Here is a 21,394-nt window from a genome sequence, read left to right as displayed (position 1 = left end):
ACAATAATAAGCCACAGTATCTTCAGTTTTTAAGCCACCAAATGTATCTACAGACTCAGCAACTGTCACAATTTCAGTATTTGAGTGTGAATTTTTACTGCTTAGTTCATGATTGGTTCCTTGATTTCAAAAATAGTAACAAAAAGGAAAGGTTTGAGCTGATTCTGAATGAATTTTGACAGATCCATGATTTACTTTTAGGCATTCCAAACATAAAGGCAGAATCTGCTTTTGGAGGGTAAATGATTTGTTGAAAATTAAATGATATACTGAGCTCTAATTAGGATAAACTTTTTTTTTTTTTTTCATGGACTTAGGCCCATTAAATGTACAGGCTTAATTCAAATATGTAACAGTTTCATTTGTGAATAATTTTGAAACCGATAAATACCCATGGTCAGTTATTATGCAGTTAGTTACTATGGATACTTGGTTTGCAAAATGTGTGGCTTTGTGGATAAATTTCAGCCAAAGAGCGCGTATCATTAAATAACATTTCTTTTTTAGACAAATAACCAGAGTGACATGATAGTATATTTGTAGTCATGCACGCAAATCCAGAAAAGATTTTTGCAGAGAGAAGTCTGGGTAAATAGAAGTGAGCTTTATTTTGCAGTGATCTCTTTGTGTGTCTCCTTGGAGCAGATTTGTTGGTTTTGTATAAATAGGGCTTTTTTGAAAATATTGGCTTTACACAGAAGTTCAATCTTTTTTTTTTTTTTTTTTTTTTTTTTTGACAAAGTCATCTGTGCTTCCATCTCTCTACATGCCAGTACTAATGCAGCTCTCCTAAAACCCTTCAGCTTTCCTGCCCTTTGCTGTTGCTGCCCAGTCTCATGGGAGTATTATGGTATAAACAGATCATCCTTTAGATATCAAAACTGAGTTTGCTACACTTGAGTTCTCACTTTAACATACTTCCTCTGTTAAAAGACTTCTGCATTCAGTTCACTAAATATTGCTGAATATTACTCAGTGATATGTTTTTCAAAAGCTGCCCTGCACAGTTCTTATTGTCGCATCCCCCACCTGCACAGGTCCTGGGGCTGACTCTGACTCTTCTGGTTTGGGAATCCTCCCAATGGACAGATTCATCATGAAAATCGAGTGGCTGTTCAAAAAAAAATAAGATTGATTAATATTACTTTTTTTAGAGTAATCGCATTGCAGGGTCTTCAGACACAATTTGCCATAACCAGAACCTCGATACTTAAGGAAAACAGATGCACCACTCCTGAGCCATGGGTTGCAGGGTGGTTCCTTTGCTGAAGCGGGCAAGACAAATCAGCAATAATCCATGAACCACCTTTGAGGTTGATGAGAAAAAAGCTCAGGTGAAAACAAAACTCTAGAAGTGCTTCCAGAGGCAGGGCCTGTTTGTTGAACAAGAGTGAAGAGGGAAGAAGTAGGTCCCCAACTTCAAATATCTGACTAGTTTGCACAAAGTTAGGTGATGATATTAAATTAACTTTTCAGTTGCAGAACAGCAGAAGAGAATCATTATTCGCTCAAGGTACCAGCATTCATTTGTTCCTATGATATGGGAGTTAGAAGCGCAGTCTCCATGTGTAGGAGCTGACTGGGTGAGAAGTTCTCAGTGGACAGACCGCTGTATTTATGCAGCCTCCTTCACAAGGCAAGGCCTACAGTTCATGCACCCTCAGTTGTCTGGCAGTTATAAAGCATCCTTAGCGAGAGGATGCTTTTATGGATTGGTGAGCATGGCTTAGAGTCCTTGAGAACTGCAGGTGAGTGAAGTTTGAGCTTCACAGGGCTGAATTCAGCTCTGCAGGCACGTGTGGAGGCAGCGCTGCTCCTGGTTTTGTTGCCGTGCTGGCACCTTTGAGAGCATGGGCCTGTAATGTGTCAGAGCTGGCTTGCTGCTCAGAACTGCTGAGCAGCTAAACTGTGTAGCAATTTTTAAAACAAAACTCTACCTTTTCCTTTATTCTCTGTAGGCCTGGGTACTAGATGACCTTTGAGCCATATATGCTGGAAATTCAGTGCCACTAGCCTTGGCTGCCATTTTACAGGGTCCTTTCCTCCATGCTCCTCCTACAACCAAACTGTTAATAAACGCTCACTAAGAAAAAAGTTATTTATTTGAACTTTTTTTTTTTTTTTTTTAATGCATTAGCTCCTGTAGTTTTGATTTCTATTTTATTTCTCTTAGTTCAGTCATTTTATACTTTTTGTGACCTTCCCTTTTCTGGTTTCTAATTTGTTTAAAATCACAGATGTGTAACTGGAGGGTTGGCAATGTGATTTGGAGAAAGAGATTCAATGTATTAATTTGCCCCTAAGGAATAAGTTACATATATTTTTAAATATCTTATACAAACTGAATAGTGTATTTAAATGATTCAACAAGTGATAATAGCTTAACAGACTTTTCAATATGATGCTATCTTCACAGTGAGTAGAAAATGTTAAAAATGTAATAATGAAGTTTGAGAGAAGTTGGTGCTTCATTCATGGATAGGAGGACCCTCACCAGTATCTGTTTCAGCATCACAGAGGAAGTGATACAATTGACTCTCAGTGGAAGAAGCTTGAACTCAATATGGAAAGACTCACAAACCCTAGATCATAATTAAGACTTTCTAAATGTTTTGTGTTTTCATTAGGATGAGCTCAATATTAAAAAAAAAAGGGGGGGGAGGAGGGGTTGGGGAGGAGAGAAAGTGGTCAAAGCGGAAGTGTTTGAAGACTTGATATTCGGAATTCTTGTTTTGGGGTGAGCCAAAGGTGACAATTTTATAATTTCACACGGTTGATTTATAGTTGAGGCCAAGAGTACCACAGCATGTAAAATATTAAACAAACAAAACATTTAATTGTATCTTAAACAGGATTTAATGTAAAAAATTACTTTTTTCTGTCATAAAAAAAAAAAAATCAACATTTTGGTGGGGGAAAAAGTATGAATGTACTTAATTTGTTCTCATGTGGCACTCATCACAAGAACTACCAGTTAATGAAACCTTGTGTAGTGTCATTTGGTAATTTTTATTTTAAATGCATGTTGTATCATGAATTTGTATCATGAATAGACTGTTAGGGTGAAAAGTCTGGGTTTTAGGAATTAATTTGCAGTTTTACTTCATTCTATTATGAAAATATAATAATTCAAAGGTAAAATTTTCATGGGAAGTCAAATAATATGAGAGACAAGTCCTACATGAAAGGAAAATGTGCTCTGAAATAATAAGTCCTTAAATAATCATAGCCATAATATTGAATTTTAAATGATTAAATTCATCAAGTAAGAAGGTATTTTGGCATGTAGCTTTTTGGCATTACACTGGTTTAAAAAGAAAACAACAGTATGAACATAAGGAGAAGCCAGCATCAAAATGCCAACTGTGAGGAGAAACGCAACAGTAGATTTGAATAATCTCATGTCTTGTGGCTCATATTTCTAATTCAGTTTTGCCATTTCTTTAGTTTTGTCTTGTTTTTAAGAGAGTTTTGATATATAAACTTAGATTTTTCTTTGGATGTGGAGGTGGGGAGCTCGCTCAGCTCTACTGCTATAGTATTGACCAACGATTAGTATGTTCTTTCCTGTCACCCAGGTTTTGTCAGGTGTGGTAGAAATGCCAAGTACTCCTTCTTGCTTGCTGAAATCACAGCTCATCTAGCAGGTTTGCTTGTATGAGGTGTATGTAAAGATCTGGTTTGTACAAAATAAGAGAAGCTCAGAGGAATGGGTATGTAAATTGTAGATAAAGATTTGCTGAGAGCGAATCTGCATATCAGTAAAAAAGAGCATGAAGCACTAGGAGAGTGCTGTGTATCAGAGGGGTATTTTGTAAATCTGTAATTAGTTTTCTAGAGCCAAAACATCCATATTTCTTTCTTGAAATATGTAACACAACACCATTGTAATTTGCTCAGACTGTAGTGAATGTTGGGACTTTGAAATGTAAATATTGAGTCTGTTCTCAAAGTTTCTGAAATCATGAATCTGGATTATGAAAACAATTGAATTGGCTTAAAAATCACAAGATAAAGAGAATTAAATGAAAACGTATTGGTATTCTAAAGAGAATTAAATGAAAACATACTGGTATTCATCTGCTTACTAGGGTTTACTACTGGTATTTATTTTGCCTGTCTGCATATAAGAGGGAGGATGATACAACTTTTCCTGTAAAGAAATGTTGATACTTGTTGGCAGGCAAAATTCTCACTTTCACATGAAAGATTGCATGGCTGTAGCAGTCACTTTGCAAATGGCAGTATATCATTTACATGCTGAGAAAACACAGACGATTTTGAAAAATGCAAAGCTTCAATTCCTTTCACGGTATCTCAAGATAATGGTGAAACAAAACTGCATGCTATTTTTAAATACCCTCCAACTTTGGCTAGTCTGTTTGTTTAATATCATCACATCTACTGTCTATTAAAAACAAACAAAAAAAAATATTTTTCCTTATTAGATATGAACCTGAGGCATTAGTGGTACAGAGCTTAGATTAAGAATTAAGCAACCCAAAGTTTGCAGATGTTTAATGGAAAGGATTTGTTATGTCTGAAATATTCAGAATTTTAACCACAAGGAGTTGGATCACCCTATTTAAATGCTCTCGGAAGTTCTCATTCTAGTTTGTCTAGTGAACTTTCTTGCTATCTAATTATTGTTTTTGTGTAACTCACCTGATGCCACTGAAGTTTGTGCTAATTTGTATTAATGTAAGTGCAAATTTTATGTTGCAGTCTAAATAAGGACAAATGAAGAGTAAATTTTTTTTCAAGCCTATTTGTATACAGTTATGTTATTTACCAATTAAAAATTGATAAAATCTCATTTCTGAGAAGTTGCAAGATTATATTCCTGGCTGTTAGATTTAGTTATTTAGTTCATCTCATACTGACACTGTTCATCACAGAAATGCTCTTATAAGGTTTCTTTGCTGGTGAGTTTGTGGAAGGGCAAAGGTGAAGGAGTGAGGAGAAAATTCTTTCTTTGACATAAGTATTTCCTGTAGACAGCAATTACATACAGGTCTGTGAACTTTAGTTAGCTACCCACAAGCATTTGAACTGTGTGCTCAACATAATGTTTGTCTAACCTTCCTTTAATAATATATTTCAAAGACATCTGGTAGAGACATTTCGAAATTAAATACTTTTTTTTTTTTTCTTTAAGAGTGAAAGATCAAATAATGTAATTGTGAAGGTGAAAAGTCTTTCTTCCATGTTGTTATTATTATTTACAATGCCTAATTTATATTTTTTTGCTTCAGGTACTCATGCATATCACATAGTACAGCAGGTGAATTAGAATCCCATGTTGTTTCTTTGAATTATAGAAATATACACAAATTACTTTCAGATCTCTATCTCTTTTGTACTCTTCAGTGCACTTGCTTATTATTCCAAACTTCCTGTCCTCTAGCTGATTTCCACTCATTTCCTTTCCTTTTCCGTTTATCTTATATTAGAAACAGCAAGAAAGTCCTGCTGCGATGGTTTTCAACTTCCAGTACACGGTGGTACATAGCCTTCTTAATGAAGGATACCAGGAGTGATGTGAAATCAGAAAAGGTTTTGTTGGCTGATATCTGCTGTGGGTGTGGGTAAGAATCTTGGACATACAGAAGCCACAGGCCATCTGAAAGGAGAGCTTCCTGACACCTTCCATTTTCTATTCCTAGGAAAGTAGAAATGTTTCCTACCAGTTGATTAGTTGATTGCTTAGTTATAAACTTCATAAAGCGAAATCTCACAGAAAATGGCAATTACATAAGGGCTAATAAACTGTTTCCACTTCTTCTTCTAAAACAGGCTTTTAATATCTAATGAGGACCATTTGTTCCTTTAAATTAGATAGATTTGAGGTTTGTATTTACAAACAAAGAGCCAGAAATAAGAACATGAGGAATCAGTGGAGATTGAATCAGAGGTAGAAAGGGATCTTGAGAGATCATTTCTTTACATGCTGCTTGAAGCTGGGCCAACACTGAATTCAGAGCAGCTTGATTACAGCTTTCACCAGTTAGGTCCTGAAAACTGCTGATATCCCAATATACCTAAAATCCTTAGAATTTCTGATACAATTTATGCTAGCTAAAAGTCTTCCAGTAAATTTCTAGCTCAGCCTGCATTCTTGAGAATTGTGGAACTGGTTATACATTCCAAGTGGCATCCCTCTGCCTGGAAGAGGAAACATAGATCATTTTCTCTTCAATTTACAGTCTGTATACTATAAGAGAGTTTGTTAAGCAGGAAGTATGGCTTTTTATTTCTGCAAGCTATGATTCTAGCTGTGCTATTAAAAGTTACTTTATGTGTTACTTGCTATTAAAAGTTACTCTACATGTAACTGTTTTGCAATCCTTTTGTCAGCTCATTGTTTGATGTCATATTAACTAGGCATTCTCTAAACTTGTTTTATGAGCTTATTTTGGACAAAGTCATATTTTCTTTAATCTGACTGCTACTCTAATGAAAGTATGGCTTAATGCTACTTTCAAGTGTTGTCTTTCTTCCTAACAAGTAATAGCATATAGTAATGATAAAGAAAATCTGTATAATGGTTACTACTAATTTGGTACAGTAAAACATTATTTCAAAGGAAGATCTATTCTATTCAGATATAGGTAGAATGGTATATTAGAATCATTATCTGTTCTACTGAAGCAGTGGTGCTTCTGAGGAGTCCTGATGGATTGAACAGTGACATTCCCCCTGCTAGTTTCTGGGGTACTGACTTTGTGGGGTGCTGCAAGCCTTGTTCACCCAAAATATCTTCTACCAGTACTTTCATTCAAAAGGCACAAATGGCTCCAAATGAAATATGAAAGGGAGGTTCCTCCATAGCACTCGCTGTGTACAAAGTATCCAGGCTTTTCTGAATGGAGCAGATTGTAGCAAACGGAGTCCCTTCAAGCAAAATCCCCCACCTTAGCCAACAAATGGGACTCGCAGCTCTGGTTTAGATCCTGTGTGCAGATCCTGCAAATGCACCCTGCAGATTCAAAGGAGTAGAGCAGGATTTTTTTTTTTTTTTTCCCGACTCACTCTGTCACTTCCCAATATGGTCAAATGTAGTCCACAATGCTAGCAAATTGCCTTCAGTAACGTTAGATGTCATTGACTGTCTGTGTTTTATTATCACGTAGAATTGTCCAAGAATGTCAGACTAACATTATGGGAATGAGAAAACTAGTGGCATCAGCGTGAAAGCTATCCTCACAGTAACTAGAAGCGTATGCACTGTGTTGAGACTAAACATATCCAATGTTATGGAATTCCAAAAATTAAATTATTTAAACTGTTTCCTGATTAGAGCAGTGTTTGAAATAGCCCAGCAAAACAGAGTTGTAGGAAAAAAAAAATCTGGCTGGAAACCCTTATGGAGGTGATTTTCTAGAGATACTATGGGTACACAAGTCCTATGAAAATCCATGAACTCTTTGAGTAGAGAGGACTTGAGTTATGCAGGCCTTAAAATTACTGTTTTGGCTTTAATTTGTTCTATGCATCACATCTTTACCTTTAACATAATAGCATGTTTTGTCCCAAAAAGGAAATGGAGTTTGACTTACATTTTCTGCCTTTCTGTATCATGCTATTTTCTGATACGGTCATATTCATGCTTCTGTGCCAACACACGCTCATAGTGAGTGCAATCAGTCTTTCCTTTCAGTCAGGTCAATGTCTAGAACTGGGGTCTGGTTTAACCACCTCCTCAGTGCCTGGATTTCTTAAAACCACCTCCAGTAGGCAGTCACCCTTTTTTACCAAAAAACATCTGGTTAAGGTCATCAGCTGGCTGTTTCAGTATTTCAAGATTACCTACATAGTGGGCTTTTTGTTTCAGTTTTACTTTGTCCTGTTAAACTTCTAATTGCCACCTGGTCTTAATCTATTTGATCGATATCATCTGGCACTCCACACTTCTTAGCTGGCCTATCTGATGCAGAACACCTCCTAGGGGACAGTAGCATCAGTCATTGTGTCTGATGATCCTGTTCATATGTTTTCTATGGAAGAAAGAAGCAAAAGTGAGTTTAAAAGCATTTTGCAGGCATGTGCTAATAAATTGCTAACAAACTTAGAGGCAAAGGAAAGTATTTTCTTTAGGAAATTCTATGCTGGCACTTTGTGAAGAGCTCATGTAATATTCAAATTATTTTTTTGTGTGTAATTGAAACTACCTGCTCTTAGCAGATGTTTGTTTTGCTAGCTGTCAGGAAGGAAGAACGTTCGCCATGCTTGCTATTGTCTTATTTACAAATTTCTGAAAATCTTTAGTGGGGAGAAAGGGCTTAGACCGCTGACAGACAAAAGGGTATGTCTGGCGCCCTGATTTTTAAAAGTAGTAATGTCACCTAGTTTGAATGATAGGAAAAAGTTAAAAAGTAAATGATATGTAAATAACTTAAATTCCTTTTTGTTTTGTTTTGATCAAAACCAAATGATTTTACAAAATAACAATAACAATTTTTTATGAAACTGCGTGTCAAAAGAAAAGTAATAGTAGTTCATCTGGTGGGAAAGCATGTAAGAAAAATGGAAGGATCTGGAAGGAATAGTTACATGAGTATTCTTTTGGACCTAGATGTCCAAACTTTACAAAAGCCTGAGATTTCATCTGGTTAATATAAACCAGAGTATATTGTAGTTAGCCCTGCTTGCAGGGATCATGGACACATACATGTTTACAGTGTCGCGAGTTGTTTCCATGCATTTTTCACCCTCATAAAAACAACAACAACAAAACAGGTTCAGTTCTAAAACTCCTCAGTCATCTGTTTCAGGATGTAACTCAAGTAGCAAAATGAGACTAGAACTGGTCTAAAAACCATGTGCAGCTTGTGGGGGAAAAAAAAAAAAAAAAGAAAAAAAGAAAACTTGTGGAGTTTTGCTCAAAAATGCTTTCTATGTTTCTAAATTTATTTAGCATTTTTTACAGGAAAAAAAAATCAAAATCAAACTTTAAAAGTATGGGTGGTTTTGTTTTTTAAACATTTTCAAGTAATTAAAATATTTGGTTTATGCCATAACAGTTTGGAAGAGAGTTCTGATTTTGTTTTTCTTCTCATTTTGAATTTTCTTCCTCTTCAAGTTTTTGTGCTTTCAGGAATTTCCTTTTAGAGACAATTTTAAAGAAATTGCATGAAAAGCATTTTCCCCAGGCTTTATCTTCCCTCCCACTTTTTTTTTTTTTTTTTTTCTTCCCAGTAGAAAATATATTGCTAGGCAGTAAGTGAAAACTGAAAAAGGAAGGAGGAAGTAGATGCAAAAATCCACCAAGCCAAGTGACCAAATCCAAAGACTTTGCATCAATGAACCTTAAGAGAGAAATACACTTGAAGGTCTTGCTCAACAAACACCTCCAGAAGGAGCAACAATTATTTGGCAATTGTAAGAATAAGGTCAGCCAAGCCCGAAACATTTGGGCTAGGTTTTATCTCACCTAACATAGGCTGTCTAGCAGTTATGAGTCTTGTATGAGGAAATCATCTGGGTACTGGAGATGATGTACTCATTTATTCCACCATATTTTTAGCTCAAGATTAGTTCATTAATCTTGTTTTGCCTATGCCATTTTCACACCAGAAACTATAGCTGAGTCTCACCTTTATTTTTCATATTTAGTCCCACATTTGGTTTTTGAATATTCCATTGCAGAGCAGATAAGCCGAAAGACAAGACAAATACCAAGTCACTTAACCACTCCCAGATGCCATCAAGTTTGATCTCATCCAAGAAGCAAGTAGTTTTACTTTGAACAGGTGGGCATACAGTGGCTGCAGGAATCAAGTTAATAACTTTGCCCCATCTCACAGGAGTGGACTTACCAGCAGGAAAATAAGGAAGAAGAGATGGTTGTCATGCCTCTACTCTACTCCAGTTAATAATGCCAACTGCTGCATGCATACTGTAATATGGTCCATTAGTGACTTTGCAGTTCCTTCTGTCCAGTTCTGCTCCAGAAATAGATGTGTTTTAGTTCTGTTCCAAAAAGCAGTAATAATAGTATTTGCAGAGCTAGGTAAAAGCTAGAGTTTCTCCAAAGGCAACATGAGGTTTGCTGACTGTTGGCAGAATAGTCTGTAAAAAGAACACAAGGAACACAATTTTTTTTTAATGGGAGTTCTATGGAACTTCAGGATACTTCATTTTACCAAAAAAGTGCAATGTTTTTGCATGTTTCAGGCTTTAGCTATTCATGTCTTGGGTCAGTAACTACATCTTACACACACACTTAAAAAAAAAAAAAAAAAAAAAAAAAGTGCCCATAGCAAACATAACATTTGTCCTAGTAATGATGGCTTTGAAATTCTTGATGATCAAATATATTTAGCTACATAGCTAAATATTTTCATTTGAAGGATTGGAGAAGTATGTATAGGGATAAGAAGATAGGAGGTAATTTGCCATGACCTATTTTCATTCCATTCCAATCAAAATTGCACCACTTAGCTGAGTACTAAAAAGGGATGCCTGAAGCACAGTCGCATTAAATCATCTGTTAATGTCAGGCCAAATTTATCTGGTCTACTGGCTGGTAGGTGGTGACACCCATCTGCAAGGGATACTGGTGTTCTGCAGGCTCATAAGAAACTCTTATTTGCTAGGATTGCTAAAAGTGGCCTGAAATTTTGACAGTTGATAGGAAGAAAGATCTCCAACGATGACAAAAACTAAGAGAACATTTGGAAATCCACATCTTTGCTGTAAGTAGCTCTGAAGCAATAGTTTCTAATTCAGCCAAAACCTTAACGATTTGGCACAAGAGATAGATAGGATGTATTGTTCTTAAAGAAAAATGAAATAATTGAAAATTCAGTCCTGGTGTGAAAGAAATGTAACTCCTATGAATGCCGTGATATTGCAGCAAAATTTGGCTTCTGAGCATGTATCACAAACAGTTAAGTACTTGTCCCATTTCCATAGTCTGAAAATCTAAATTAGATAAACTTTTCCCCAAACCATCCTAACATGTTTTGATTTCAGTCTAGAACAAAACACAGAAGAATCTTTTTCTTGGTTTATTTCAGTTCTTTTAATGCTTCCTTCCTCTACTGTTGATTTTGTGGCTCCTATGGAAGCAGGTAGGTCTTGAGTACAATACAGCAGAGAATTGGATTCAAAGCTCCTGATTTAGTAAAACCTGTGTGTACACACACCAGAAATATACGCCTTGTGGCAGGGCTTCTTTCAGCACAGCACTCTGGTAGCAGACAACTTACCTTCCCACCTCATCCCATTTCCTCTTACCCTCTCTGAAATGCTGTCCATTGGACACAGCTGAGGATTCAGAGCAGGAGGAGCTCTGCCTACCTGTGTCTTTTTGGGGCCATAGGCTCTGGCCACGAGCAGCTAAATGAAGGATGCTCAATACAGGGCCTTGACAGGTCTGTCGCTGCCGTGGCATACCATGCATTTGCACTTGAGCACTGCAGCAGTGTTTAGCACTGTTACCCTAGCACTCTGTGTGCCAAATGAAGTCATTAGCAGATTTGAGATCTATCAACCATCTGTGTCTTGTATCTGTTCATCCTCAAATGGGAAGGAGATATCAGTACAGACCTACAATGGGGGCGGTGGTGCTAGGAGGTCTCTGGGGCACATCTTGGTCATTTGAATTAGTCTGTCCCTTGCATAGCATTTACTGCCCACCCCTTCCACCTGGCTAATGCCTGAGTCTCTTGAGAAGCTTGTTTACAACATGACAACTGGTTACAACATCTTTTGTTAAATATTCGCTAGTGATCAGGAATATCCAGCCAGCTTTCCTGTGGAAGGGAAACTTAATAATCCATGAACTTGTTTTTGTTTTTTCATCTTTAATTTACATTACATTGAGTTCATAAATTAGGGGGAAAAGTTCTGGCTTTCTTCCTGCTGGTGGGTTAGAATATGCCAGCTGTGACACACCATTTACAGAGATGGCTGGAGTCATTCTAGATCAAAGCTGAAAATGATATTGGCCTTATTGGTGCAATGTGTCCATTGTTAATCCTTCTTTGAGGTTTTCTTGTGCACATTACAAGAACTACCTCACGGTGCTGCAGTAATATACAGGGACACATGGAGACAAAATGATTGTTATTAGTCCTGGTATTTGTAACTTGATTTGTGCAGCAATCTTTAACCACTAATAATTTGTTTTCTTCTCTTGCGTCCCCTATGCAAATTTTCCGTTGTCTTAGTGTCTGAAATCCCAGATCTGGAATGTCCTGCTATTGGGTCTAAGTCTGCTTTATTTAACCCAAATGCAAATCTGTAGTGTAAAGTGATATGAACGAGGTCTGAACTGCGGCCACAGTCACCCACAATCAGTAGGAGGGCTTTGGATTAGGATAGGCAGAACTGAATGCAAATCCAAGGCAATATGTCGCCAAACTGAATCCTTCATACCCTGTCAAATGTGAACACCAGAATTAATCTTCATGGCTCTCCATTGGACTGCAAGTCTGGCACAGGCAGAGATTGCTTAGACAGTACCTCCAGATGTCCTGGGAGCAGAGACCTCCTTACGAGGTAAATTGCAGAGTTCTCATATGCTATTTGGAGAGGAAATAAAACATAACAGATTGCAGCAGTTTTTGTTTGCTGATGAAATATGTGTGAGAACAGTGGTCAGTCAGTAAAGCTGTTTTACCCTCTGTGTGTTTACCAGGCTGGGAAAGATTATGTCGTCTTCTTGGGTTAACTTATGGGGTACAGTATACCTCTCTAAAACACGTGCAGTCTCTCAAAAAACAAATCTTTTTATTTAAATCAATCAGGATACATTATAATATTGTTTGTTGCTTGAAATAGTGATTCTTTTTAAATAATCTTGCAGGATTTATTGTCACAGTGCAAACTCAAACACTGAGGACTGACACTTTAAATTGTTGGTGAATGGTATTGCCAATCAATCTATGATGATAAACCTTGAGAGCTTTGAGATATTCTTAAAAAAGTTTTGCCTCGTGGAGACTTGAAAAGCCTGCGAATCTCCTGTGAGAATTTGCCCTCAGTTCTCATGCTGGGAAATGTGTTATTTCAGAAATTGTAGAAATGGCAAGGAATTTGACTTTGCAGCTTTGGAGTTCCAAAGTATGTGGACATTTTTCCTTATTTGTAGGTCTAGCAAACTCTGAGTACTCTGTTCAGTCTCCATATGTAGATATGCATTCATAGTGCTATGGCATTGGACAGAGAAGAGTTTTTAGAGGAATCATAAGGGACAAGTTGAACTGCAGCATAAATTAAATAACCAAGATAGATGATTCTACAGGAGTTAAGATGACAAAGGCCATGCCTCTGTAAGGAAGAAACTCTATTCTGAAGCAGCGTATTGCCCCATATTGTTTATTCTTCCTTATTTCAAAATCTGGGTTCACAGAGAATCAGAACCTCGAAGATCATTGTATCAAGAATAAGATGGTTCAGTTAAGGCAGAAAAAAAGGCAAAGTGATGATGGAACCTGAAAGCAACACAATAACAGAAGAAAGGCATTGTTTGCTTTGTTTTGTTTTCCGTAGAAATGGGGTTAGTTAACTTCCAGTCACAGCAGGTTTTGATCTGTAACCAGTTTCCTCACTTTGTCTTGAAACAGGCAGTGTACCTGTGGTCTTCTCAACAGCACTGGATGCTCCAGTTTTAGCTAGTATCTGAGCTACACATAAAAGTCAGCAAATCCTAGGAAGCGAAGCTAGGAAAATGGATTTTTCTTCGGGTTTTGTGTAAAAGAAATTCCTTCTTTTTGTTTCTTGTGAGATGTGGTCTTCAACATTAACTCCTATGGTGGCCGTTGGACTGAAATCCCAATACTGCCCTTGGCAGGACTCACCTTTAAATTTGAGAGATTAGAAACTTCTTAAAAGTTTTGTGAACAGAAATGATGTGGAGAATATTCAGATTTTTAGAAACTTCATAAGAAATTTGAAAGAGAACCAACATCCCCATCTCCAGGTGCCAGACTGTGGAGTTTTCGTCTTTGATTCCTGTTACCAGCTGCAAACTATCAGTGCAGGATTGTCATTATGTCAGAATTTCATACACCATAAACGATGAGATACTACTTCCTACCTTGCTTCCTCTGTCTGCATTTGCTAAGGACAGAGAACAACCACAACAAAGGGCGATATCTGTAATGCACTCCGTATGAGCACTACTGGCTAATTCTTGTTTCCATACCTGAGCTTAACAGTGGGGAAGGATTGTCTGCAAGGAAGCTAAATAAATCCCAAAGCACTTGAAACTTCTTATGCCTCTGGTTGGACTGTGACTAAAGTTATATAGCCCAAAGTTCATAGATTTCTGCCTATGTTTAGTCTAAAGCCTAAATACCTTTTTAGATGTGGTCCTGAATGCTTCTGATTCCTAGTCCCCTATGTGAAACTGCAAATAATTAGAAATTAGATGGTATTGCACTACTTCACTGGGATATTGAGATGCAACTGTATACTCTGAAGATATCTAAACGGGAGAAGTTAAAAAGTGCCTCACAGAGAGCTACTTCTGAAAGACACTCTTGATGTCTGAATCTCAGAGCGTCCATTCATCTCACATTTTTCTTTACATATAATCTATAAAAACATAGTGTGTTCTTACAAAAAGCAAAATGTAAAACGCTTGTGACTTCTGTGTATGAAACTTTTCACACAATAGAATGCATACCTATGTTAGAAAATGATGAAATAGTCTCTATAGCTCTTAATTCTATAACTCCAACATTCAATGTTGTTAATATAAACAGTTTTATGGTAATAATAGGAGATCTGCAAGGAAGAGGGATTCATTTACTTCTAAGAGATGTCTGACCTCTGCTACTTCATAATCCGTTAGAGAGCACTGAGGTCCACATAAGTGGGCTTTCTTTCTCCTTTACCTGGAAGGCATTATTTTTTCAATAAATACCAAAATCAAGTCAATATTTTTAAAACTACTATAATTGCCACTTTAAATGGACTAATCTTTGTTCAGAAGTTGTCTGATACTTCATGTCCAGTGCCAGTAGAACAGAAATAATTAAGATGTATGCATTTGGTAATTGATGGGGAACATTTGAATGGGTTACATAAATAATAGACCAATCATAGTATTGTCTAACCATTTAAAAATAAATAAATAAACACAAGCCTTACTGCATGTGCATTTATTTAAATTAACGTTGCTGTCAGAATTTATGAGAAATTTTGAAAGAGGGTTTCTTTCTCACCTTATGGTTAATGTTCTCATAAATAATAATTCATCAATTCTGTAAGATAAGGTGTACGATTAAATTGTTCAGTGTACCACTTTAAAATAGAGGTGTGCATTTACTGTTCTGGGCAATTATTCTATGGATAAAACTACAACTTTCAGATCTCATTTTCAGATCTGCCAAATCATACTCTATCTCATTTCTGTTCTAAAGAAAATAAATGGCATTAGTAATTGAATGTTATGCAGAACAGGCATAGGACTTTGCATAATACTTGCATGTACAAGAAGTCTTTTTCTTTATCAAGTATTTTATTAGTATGTTATTGATAACTGAACAGGAACTAATAAAAATATATATATTTAAAAAAAAAAAAAAAGCAAAGAAAACAGTCATGTCCCTTCCCCATCCTCCCCACAACAAAACCAACAAAAAATAATTGAGACATATTAGAAGTTCATTAGGAGCTGCATTCTGGTTCTTGTTTAAGCCCATGAAAGTGATAATTGCTAAGCATTTACAAATTTCTGATCTATCACCAGGACACTTCAGTCTGATACTTTGGGGTTTGGCTGTATCTTCTTGCAATGAACTTTCATTCTTCTCCACTGTCTTCTAAAACCACTTTGGTTTTGTACGAGTGTAGAAGGGAAGAATGCACTATCAAGCTGAATATTTGAGGGGAAGTGAAAGATTATATTTCTCTTGAACAATAATTTGAAGATGATTTTGTGTGATCTTATACATGCAAACCAACATATTCATAGCGTGAAAGCTGGACTATTGCACAAACTTTGCATGTATTTATGCCTATATCACATTGCCAGAGTCAAGACTGCTCTTTAAATCAAGGCTCTGCCATATATATTCTTTAGGCTCTTGTAGTACTCATTAAAAGGTCTGTGACAGCCTGGCATCAGTAGTGTACCAGAATGGAAGCAGCCACGCTTTTCACCGGCCTTATCTGCTGTTATCTGCTGTGTTGTTTCCAGGCTAAGCTTCTCAGCCTCTGTGTAGGTTTTTCCCCCCTCTGAACAGGAAGATAGGGCCTCTGCATGTGTTTAACCCCACATTTTTGCAGGATACTAATATTTCTGCTTTTAATTGACTGCAGTTTTACAGGAGAGTGTGTCCCAGATGTGATTGCTCTAAAATGAAAGAGCACCAGTGTTGAACTTGAATGTTTCCCATCCAATTACCAGTTGCCCCTTCATTTTATTTTGAAAGTTTTTTTCATCTGAGTATGGAGTTTCCAAGTTACTCTGGTAATCCTGGTTTTTTTCCCTTGTTTTCACAGGTGACCTGTAACTGTTTCACCATCAGTAACGGAGAGATGCAGGATGTTGGTGTTGGCCTGTATCCCAGGTAGTGTGAACACTGTTTCATTCACAGGCAAAATCTATGTTAAGTTTTCTCCTTTTTTCCTAGGTAGCTTTAAGGGCCATACCATAAATGTAGCAGGTAACATGTCCAAACAAGAAACTGGGAAATGGGAATAAATTATAGGAGAATGAAAAAAATCATCAAGTTGAAAAAATTCTTAATAGTCCCAATTACAGATTTAAAACAATTTAAATAGAATATGTCTTTAGATTTTATTTTTATTGAGGTGGTAGTCATTTCTAAGTAAAAAAAAAAAAAAAAAAAGCTAATGTTAAAAACGTGTTAAAACTAAACATTCCTAACAAGTAAAAGGAAGTGTGTTATGTGTTGCTTTGGAAGGCAGATATTTTGCAGCCAAGAGTCTTCTGAATTGGCAATTAAAAGAAAAAGATCAAATGTGTATATTAGCAAATTACCATAACTAAGAAACCAGTAAAGTGAAAAGATAAGCCCCTTGAGAGATGGATGTTAGTATTTGAATTATTTCTTATTTGTATTAGTTAAGAAGGATGTATGAGGGAAGGTTTTGCCTTCATAGGTACCTGCAACTATTAATATGGAGCACATAAAATTGAGCAGATAAAATATAATTTTCAATTTATTTTTTTGTGAATATAGGGTTGAACCATGTTGTCAGTATCTAAAGGGGCCTGTCATTGTTGTTGCTTTTCCTACTAAGGTCATGTGTGCAAGATTTGACTGAGGACAAACGAGGCCTGCTTGTGGTAAAGATAAGGCAAAGGCTAGGAGGTAAAAAAAAGGCTTGTGGTAAAGATAAGGCAAAGGAGGAAATGGGAACCAGTGTTATGAAAAATACGGAACATTCATCTGATTTCATAGTGGAATGGAAACAAATCTTTTCACATACTTCAAAAAAAAAAAAAAAAAAAAAAAAAAGGAACAGTATTTTAGAGCATTGTTATTAGTGAAAGGTTTTCTTTTGGTTGACAAAAAGACCCTGACTAGGAAGAAAGTGGATATCTGTGTTCTGTGATAATGCCCTGTCAGGGATACAAGAGACCCTTTCCCAATTCAGTTCACAGCAGCTTTAATTTTGCTGCTTCAAAACATTCTGAGATGGGAAAATTGTGAACTTAAACTGCTGGTTCCCAAATTCTAGGCAAATGCCCTTCCACCTGGGCTGCAGCATGTAATAAGGTGACAGTCTACACTTCCAGGTGAAATTGTCATTATAAACATTAGAGTTTCCACAAGATGAAATTTGATTAAGAATGCTTCATATAGTCTCATTAAAAGGTTGTATGTTGTTGCATGGCTTAATAGCTTCAGCATCCCAATATATTTTAAAACAAATAAAATCCTGTGGTACCTCTTTGCATCATCTTGCCAGCAGGAATAGGCCCAGTGACCTCACTTAAGTGAAATGGAGACCGTCTCCCAGAGTATGCTATTGAGTTCATGCGGAGACTCACCACTGATATTTTGTGAGGCTTGAAGGGCTATCAAATGATTTAAGGTCCTTTTTATAACCCTTTAAGAGTCAAGAACTGAATAAATATGGTTTGGTCTAGGGCTGTGACCCTTGGTAACATCCTTCGTTTTGCCAGCTGCATTGGGGATCCTGAGTTGCTGAATCAGGCAGATGGGGAAAGTAATAAAGGCAGCTAGAAGATGGATAAGTCAAAAATTCTGCTTCCAGCCTGATGATGCCAGAAACGGTCTTTCAGTGGATCATTACCATAGAAGAAGAAACATCAGAGCTGAGTCAGCTATGAAACTGTTCTTGGTCTGGCAGAGTCGATTGTTTCTCAGCTAGTAAAATGTGGAAATCAGAAGTACATGGAGGAAGATGTTCATATGTGCCCTTTTAAAAGAGGGAAGGTCCCACTAAGGGCCAAAGTAACTGATAAGGTGTATGTTATTAGTGCCCCGAAACTGAGCAGAAGCAGCAGAAATAAGACACAGTTCTACTGGACAAATCTTTTATTCTGAACTGTTCTAAGCTACATTGTTGTCAGCTTGCCTGCTTTGCACTCTTCCCTGAGAAAGGCCTCTAAGAGAGTCACTGGGAGTCCATCTCCTTCCTCCCCTGCAGAGTACAAGGAGGGAAGAAACATGTAAACAGGTCCAAGAGTGGCTCCTATTAGAAGATTTATATTCATTGCTAAACATTAATTTTTCTCCCCTAACCAAGAGCAGCTGATTTACCAGGGATTTTATTGGATAGCTATTTTTAAATTATGTCCACCATAATGGCAGTGAACTAAAGTTCTTTCACTCTCTTTCTCCAACTCTACCACCATTTGCAGCATGTCTTTACTGAATCACAGCTGTGACCCAAACTGTGTGATCGTTTTTGAAGGATACCAGCTTTTACTTCGCTCCGTCCGAGAGATCCAGATTGGTGAAGAGGTAATTAACTTGTCCTCCCTTCCATCACAGACACCTGCAACAATGACATCTCCCTAAATAAATTCCAGACTGCAGGGCCACCAGCTTAATATTTTGATGATATATTGATGCCAATTTCTAGCACATAGCTATCAGGGAGAAAATGATAAATAGAATCATCTCTTCACACTGCCTGGGCCCCATAATCATTACTACTCATAAATCACCAGCAGTCTTGATAAATTCTTGTTCCTCTTTCCTCCTTTAGGCACTTCATTTTGTTTGTATTTGGATGTCTTTACCCTGATGGAAACACTTAGAATATTTCTGGGTGGAATGCAGTGTTCACTAAGTCAGGGCAACGATAAGCATTTGTCAGGCTGTAACCATGCTATTGTTGTAAACCTTTCATTGACAGAGAAAGTAACAATGTGAGGTTTGTTTTCTTGTTCATTTTACAAGGGAAGACTTCAAAATATCCCTCTCGAGAGATTTCTGATTTTGATCTAAGTTATTGTCAGTTTTGTTTTTAAGACAGCATTTGTATTTCTTTTGAAAACAATCATTTGTGACTAGGTAACCGTTTCAAAGGAACTGTCTTTCAGAGCAATGCAATGCAGAATTTGCTTAGGAAGGCCTGCAAAAACAGGTATATATGTAACTTCACATGCACCAACGACCTATGCAGGTCTAGCTCTTGGTTATTTCAAAATCCTGATCTTATGTAAATGCAGTTCACGTTTGTGCTTCAATCTCTGGGAAGATCAAGGATTTATGTACTCTAATTTAGGAACAGTACCTCCTTTTCTCACTATAAGTTGTTTGCTTTTTTTTGTTTGTTTGTTTTTTAATGCATCCTTTTTCTAAGATATGTAAATGGTAAAATATATTTGTAGGCAAAATAGTGTGGAGAACCAACAGAAATGCTTTTGCTTGTTTACTTTATCAAGAGAAATCTTCTAGGGTACAATTTTGTAGACCTAGTAAGTGTAGCCATTATTCTGTCTGGCATTCTTGTTCAAGACAAATTATGTGTGCTTTTCTTGCATTTTATCTATATATCTTTGCTTTCCCATTCACCAAGATGTGTTATTTATCTAAATATACAGTGGATTGTAATGTTTTCCCATGATGTATTCAGGTTAATTACTAGAGTTCTAAAATCTTATTTTCATGTACACAGGTATATTTTTCCAAATAAATTTTGTAAATCAGTTCTTTGTAACAAGCAGCTTTTGCACAGTGGAAGAGGCACTCGGGTAGCCTCAGAGTGGTTCTGGAGTGAGAAGTGAAGTAGAACATCCTTGAATGTATGGATGTCACTTGGTAGTGCTACAGCTGTGAAGCAATGACCCAAATTTCACACTTTGTTTTAGGCGTCTATGATCCACAGAAGTCTTCAGGTTAAAATCAGTGGTGGAATAGATATCGTGCAATTTATAAGTCATTTGTAAGGCTATAAATATAAGTGGTAAAACAGGGCAGCTAGAACCACTTAGTTTACAGTGACTTGGACAGCTGCATGAATGTGAGCTTTAAAATGACTGCACCTTATGTGAACATATCATTTTCTAAAACACTTTTCCTCAGAAAGTCAGAATTTTCTTTAGAGCCCAGGTTCTGGTTTACTTGGTGCAATAATTGCTCCTAGTTTTGGTGCTTAAAGGAAAACTTGCCTTAAAGAACATCTAAGATATATATGTCCTGTATTAAATTGAGTGCTATCTTGATTTAGCTGGAAGAAATAAAAGTTGCGTCTGTGTTTCTTCAAATAAGGATGTGTCTAAGGAAGAAAAAGAAGCATAAGTGAGAAAGATGCAAAGGATGCATTAGTTTAGATCTATTAGGGTAATTTGAAGGGGAAGAAAATTATGAGTATATATATACAAGTTAGCTGTTGAAAATTATTTTTAACACTCAATTAAGTTTCTTCTTATGCAACTGCTGTTGTTTTTCATTCTATCTGTGCTCTGCATGCTAGCTGTGGTAAAGCTCCTTTCTACACTGCCTTACTGCTTGCCTGTGGCAGGGTGGGTCTCACTTTTCTTACTAGCTGTGTATTGAATTTAAACACCCGTGCAAATGGAACCATGTTACCTGTTCTGGCCTGAATTTTCCTTATATTACTGAGGTCATGATCTGAGCCAATAGGAGAGAAAATACATGTTAGGGAAGAATCTGGTTGAGTTTTCTGAACAAATCAAGTGTTCTCAGATGATGTGATTGGCCTTGTGTCAAGCCATGAGGCAATAAGGAATCTTAAATAATTATCAGCAGTAGAAAAGCAGGTTAATTCTGGAATCACACTTATGCCTCAATTATACTTTAGAGTGCTTGTGCTATGAACAGTAATTACATTGATCATTACTGAAAAAAAATGTATGCAAGACTATGAAAAGCTCGATTTTTTTATTTTTTTTTTATTTCATGATGGAAGTTGTTCCAGTTCCCTTTTGGTCTTGTGTCTACGTAGACATTGTTTATTTGCATGTTTT

The 21,394-nt window shown here is 36.7% G+C and overlaps 1 protein-coding gene across 5 annotated transcripts in view; it reads left to right on the top strand.

The window, feature by feature from the left end:
• Positions 1–21,394, top strand: part of SMYD3 (SET and MYND domain containing 3) — a gene marked incomplete at its 5' end in the record, with an annotated part of 384,704 nt that overhangs the window by 284,561 nt on the left and 78,749 nt on the right. For all 5 annotated transcript variants that reach the window (XM_084283469.1, XM_084283467.1, XM_084283468.1 and 2 more), the window contains 2 exons: positions 16,462–16,529; positions 18,818–18,920. In XM_084283469.1, coding sequence (XP_084139595.1) covers positions 16,462–16,529; positions 18,818–18,920 — 171 coding nt within the window. The remainder of the gene's footprint in view (positions 1–16,461; positions 16,530–18,817; positions 18,921–21,394) is intronic.

The sequence above is a fragment of the Netta rufina genome (assembly GCF_964035555.1).
Source record: "Netta rufina genome assembly, chromosome: 3".
NCBI lineage: Eukaryota > Metazoa > Chordata > Aves > Anseriformes > Anatidae > Netta > Netta rufina.
Note: the sequence above shows the minus strand (reverse complement) of the source record. Positions and strands in the feature narration are given on the sequence as shown.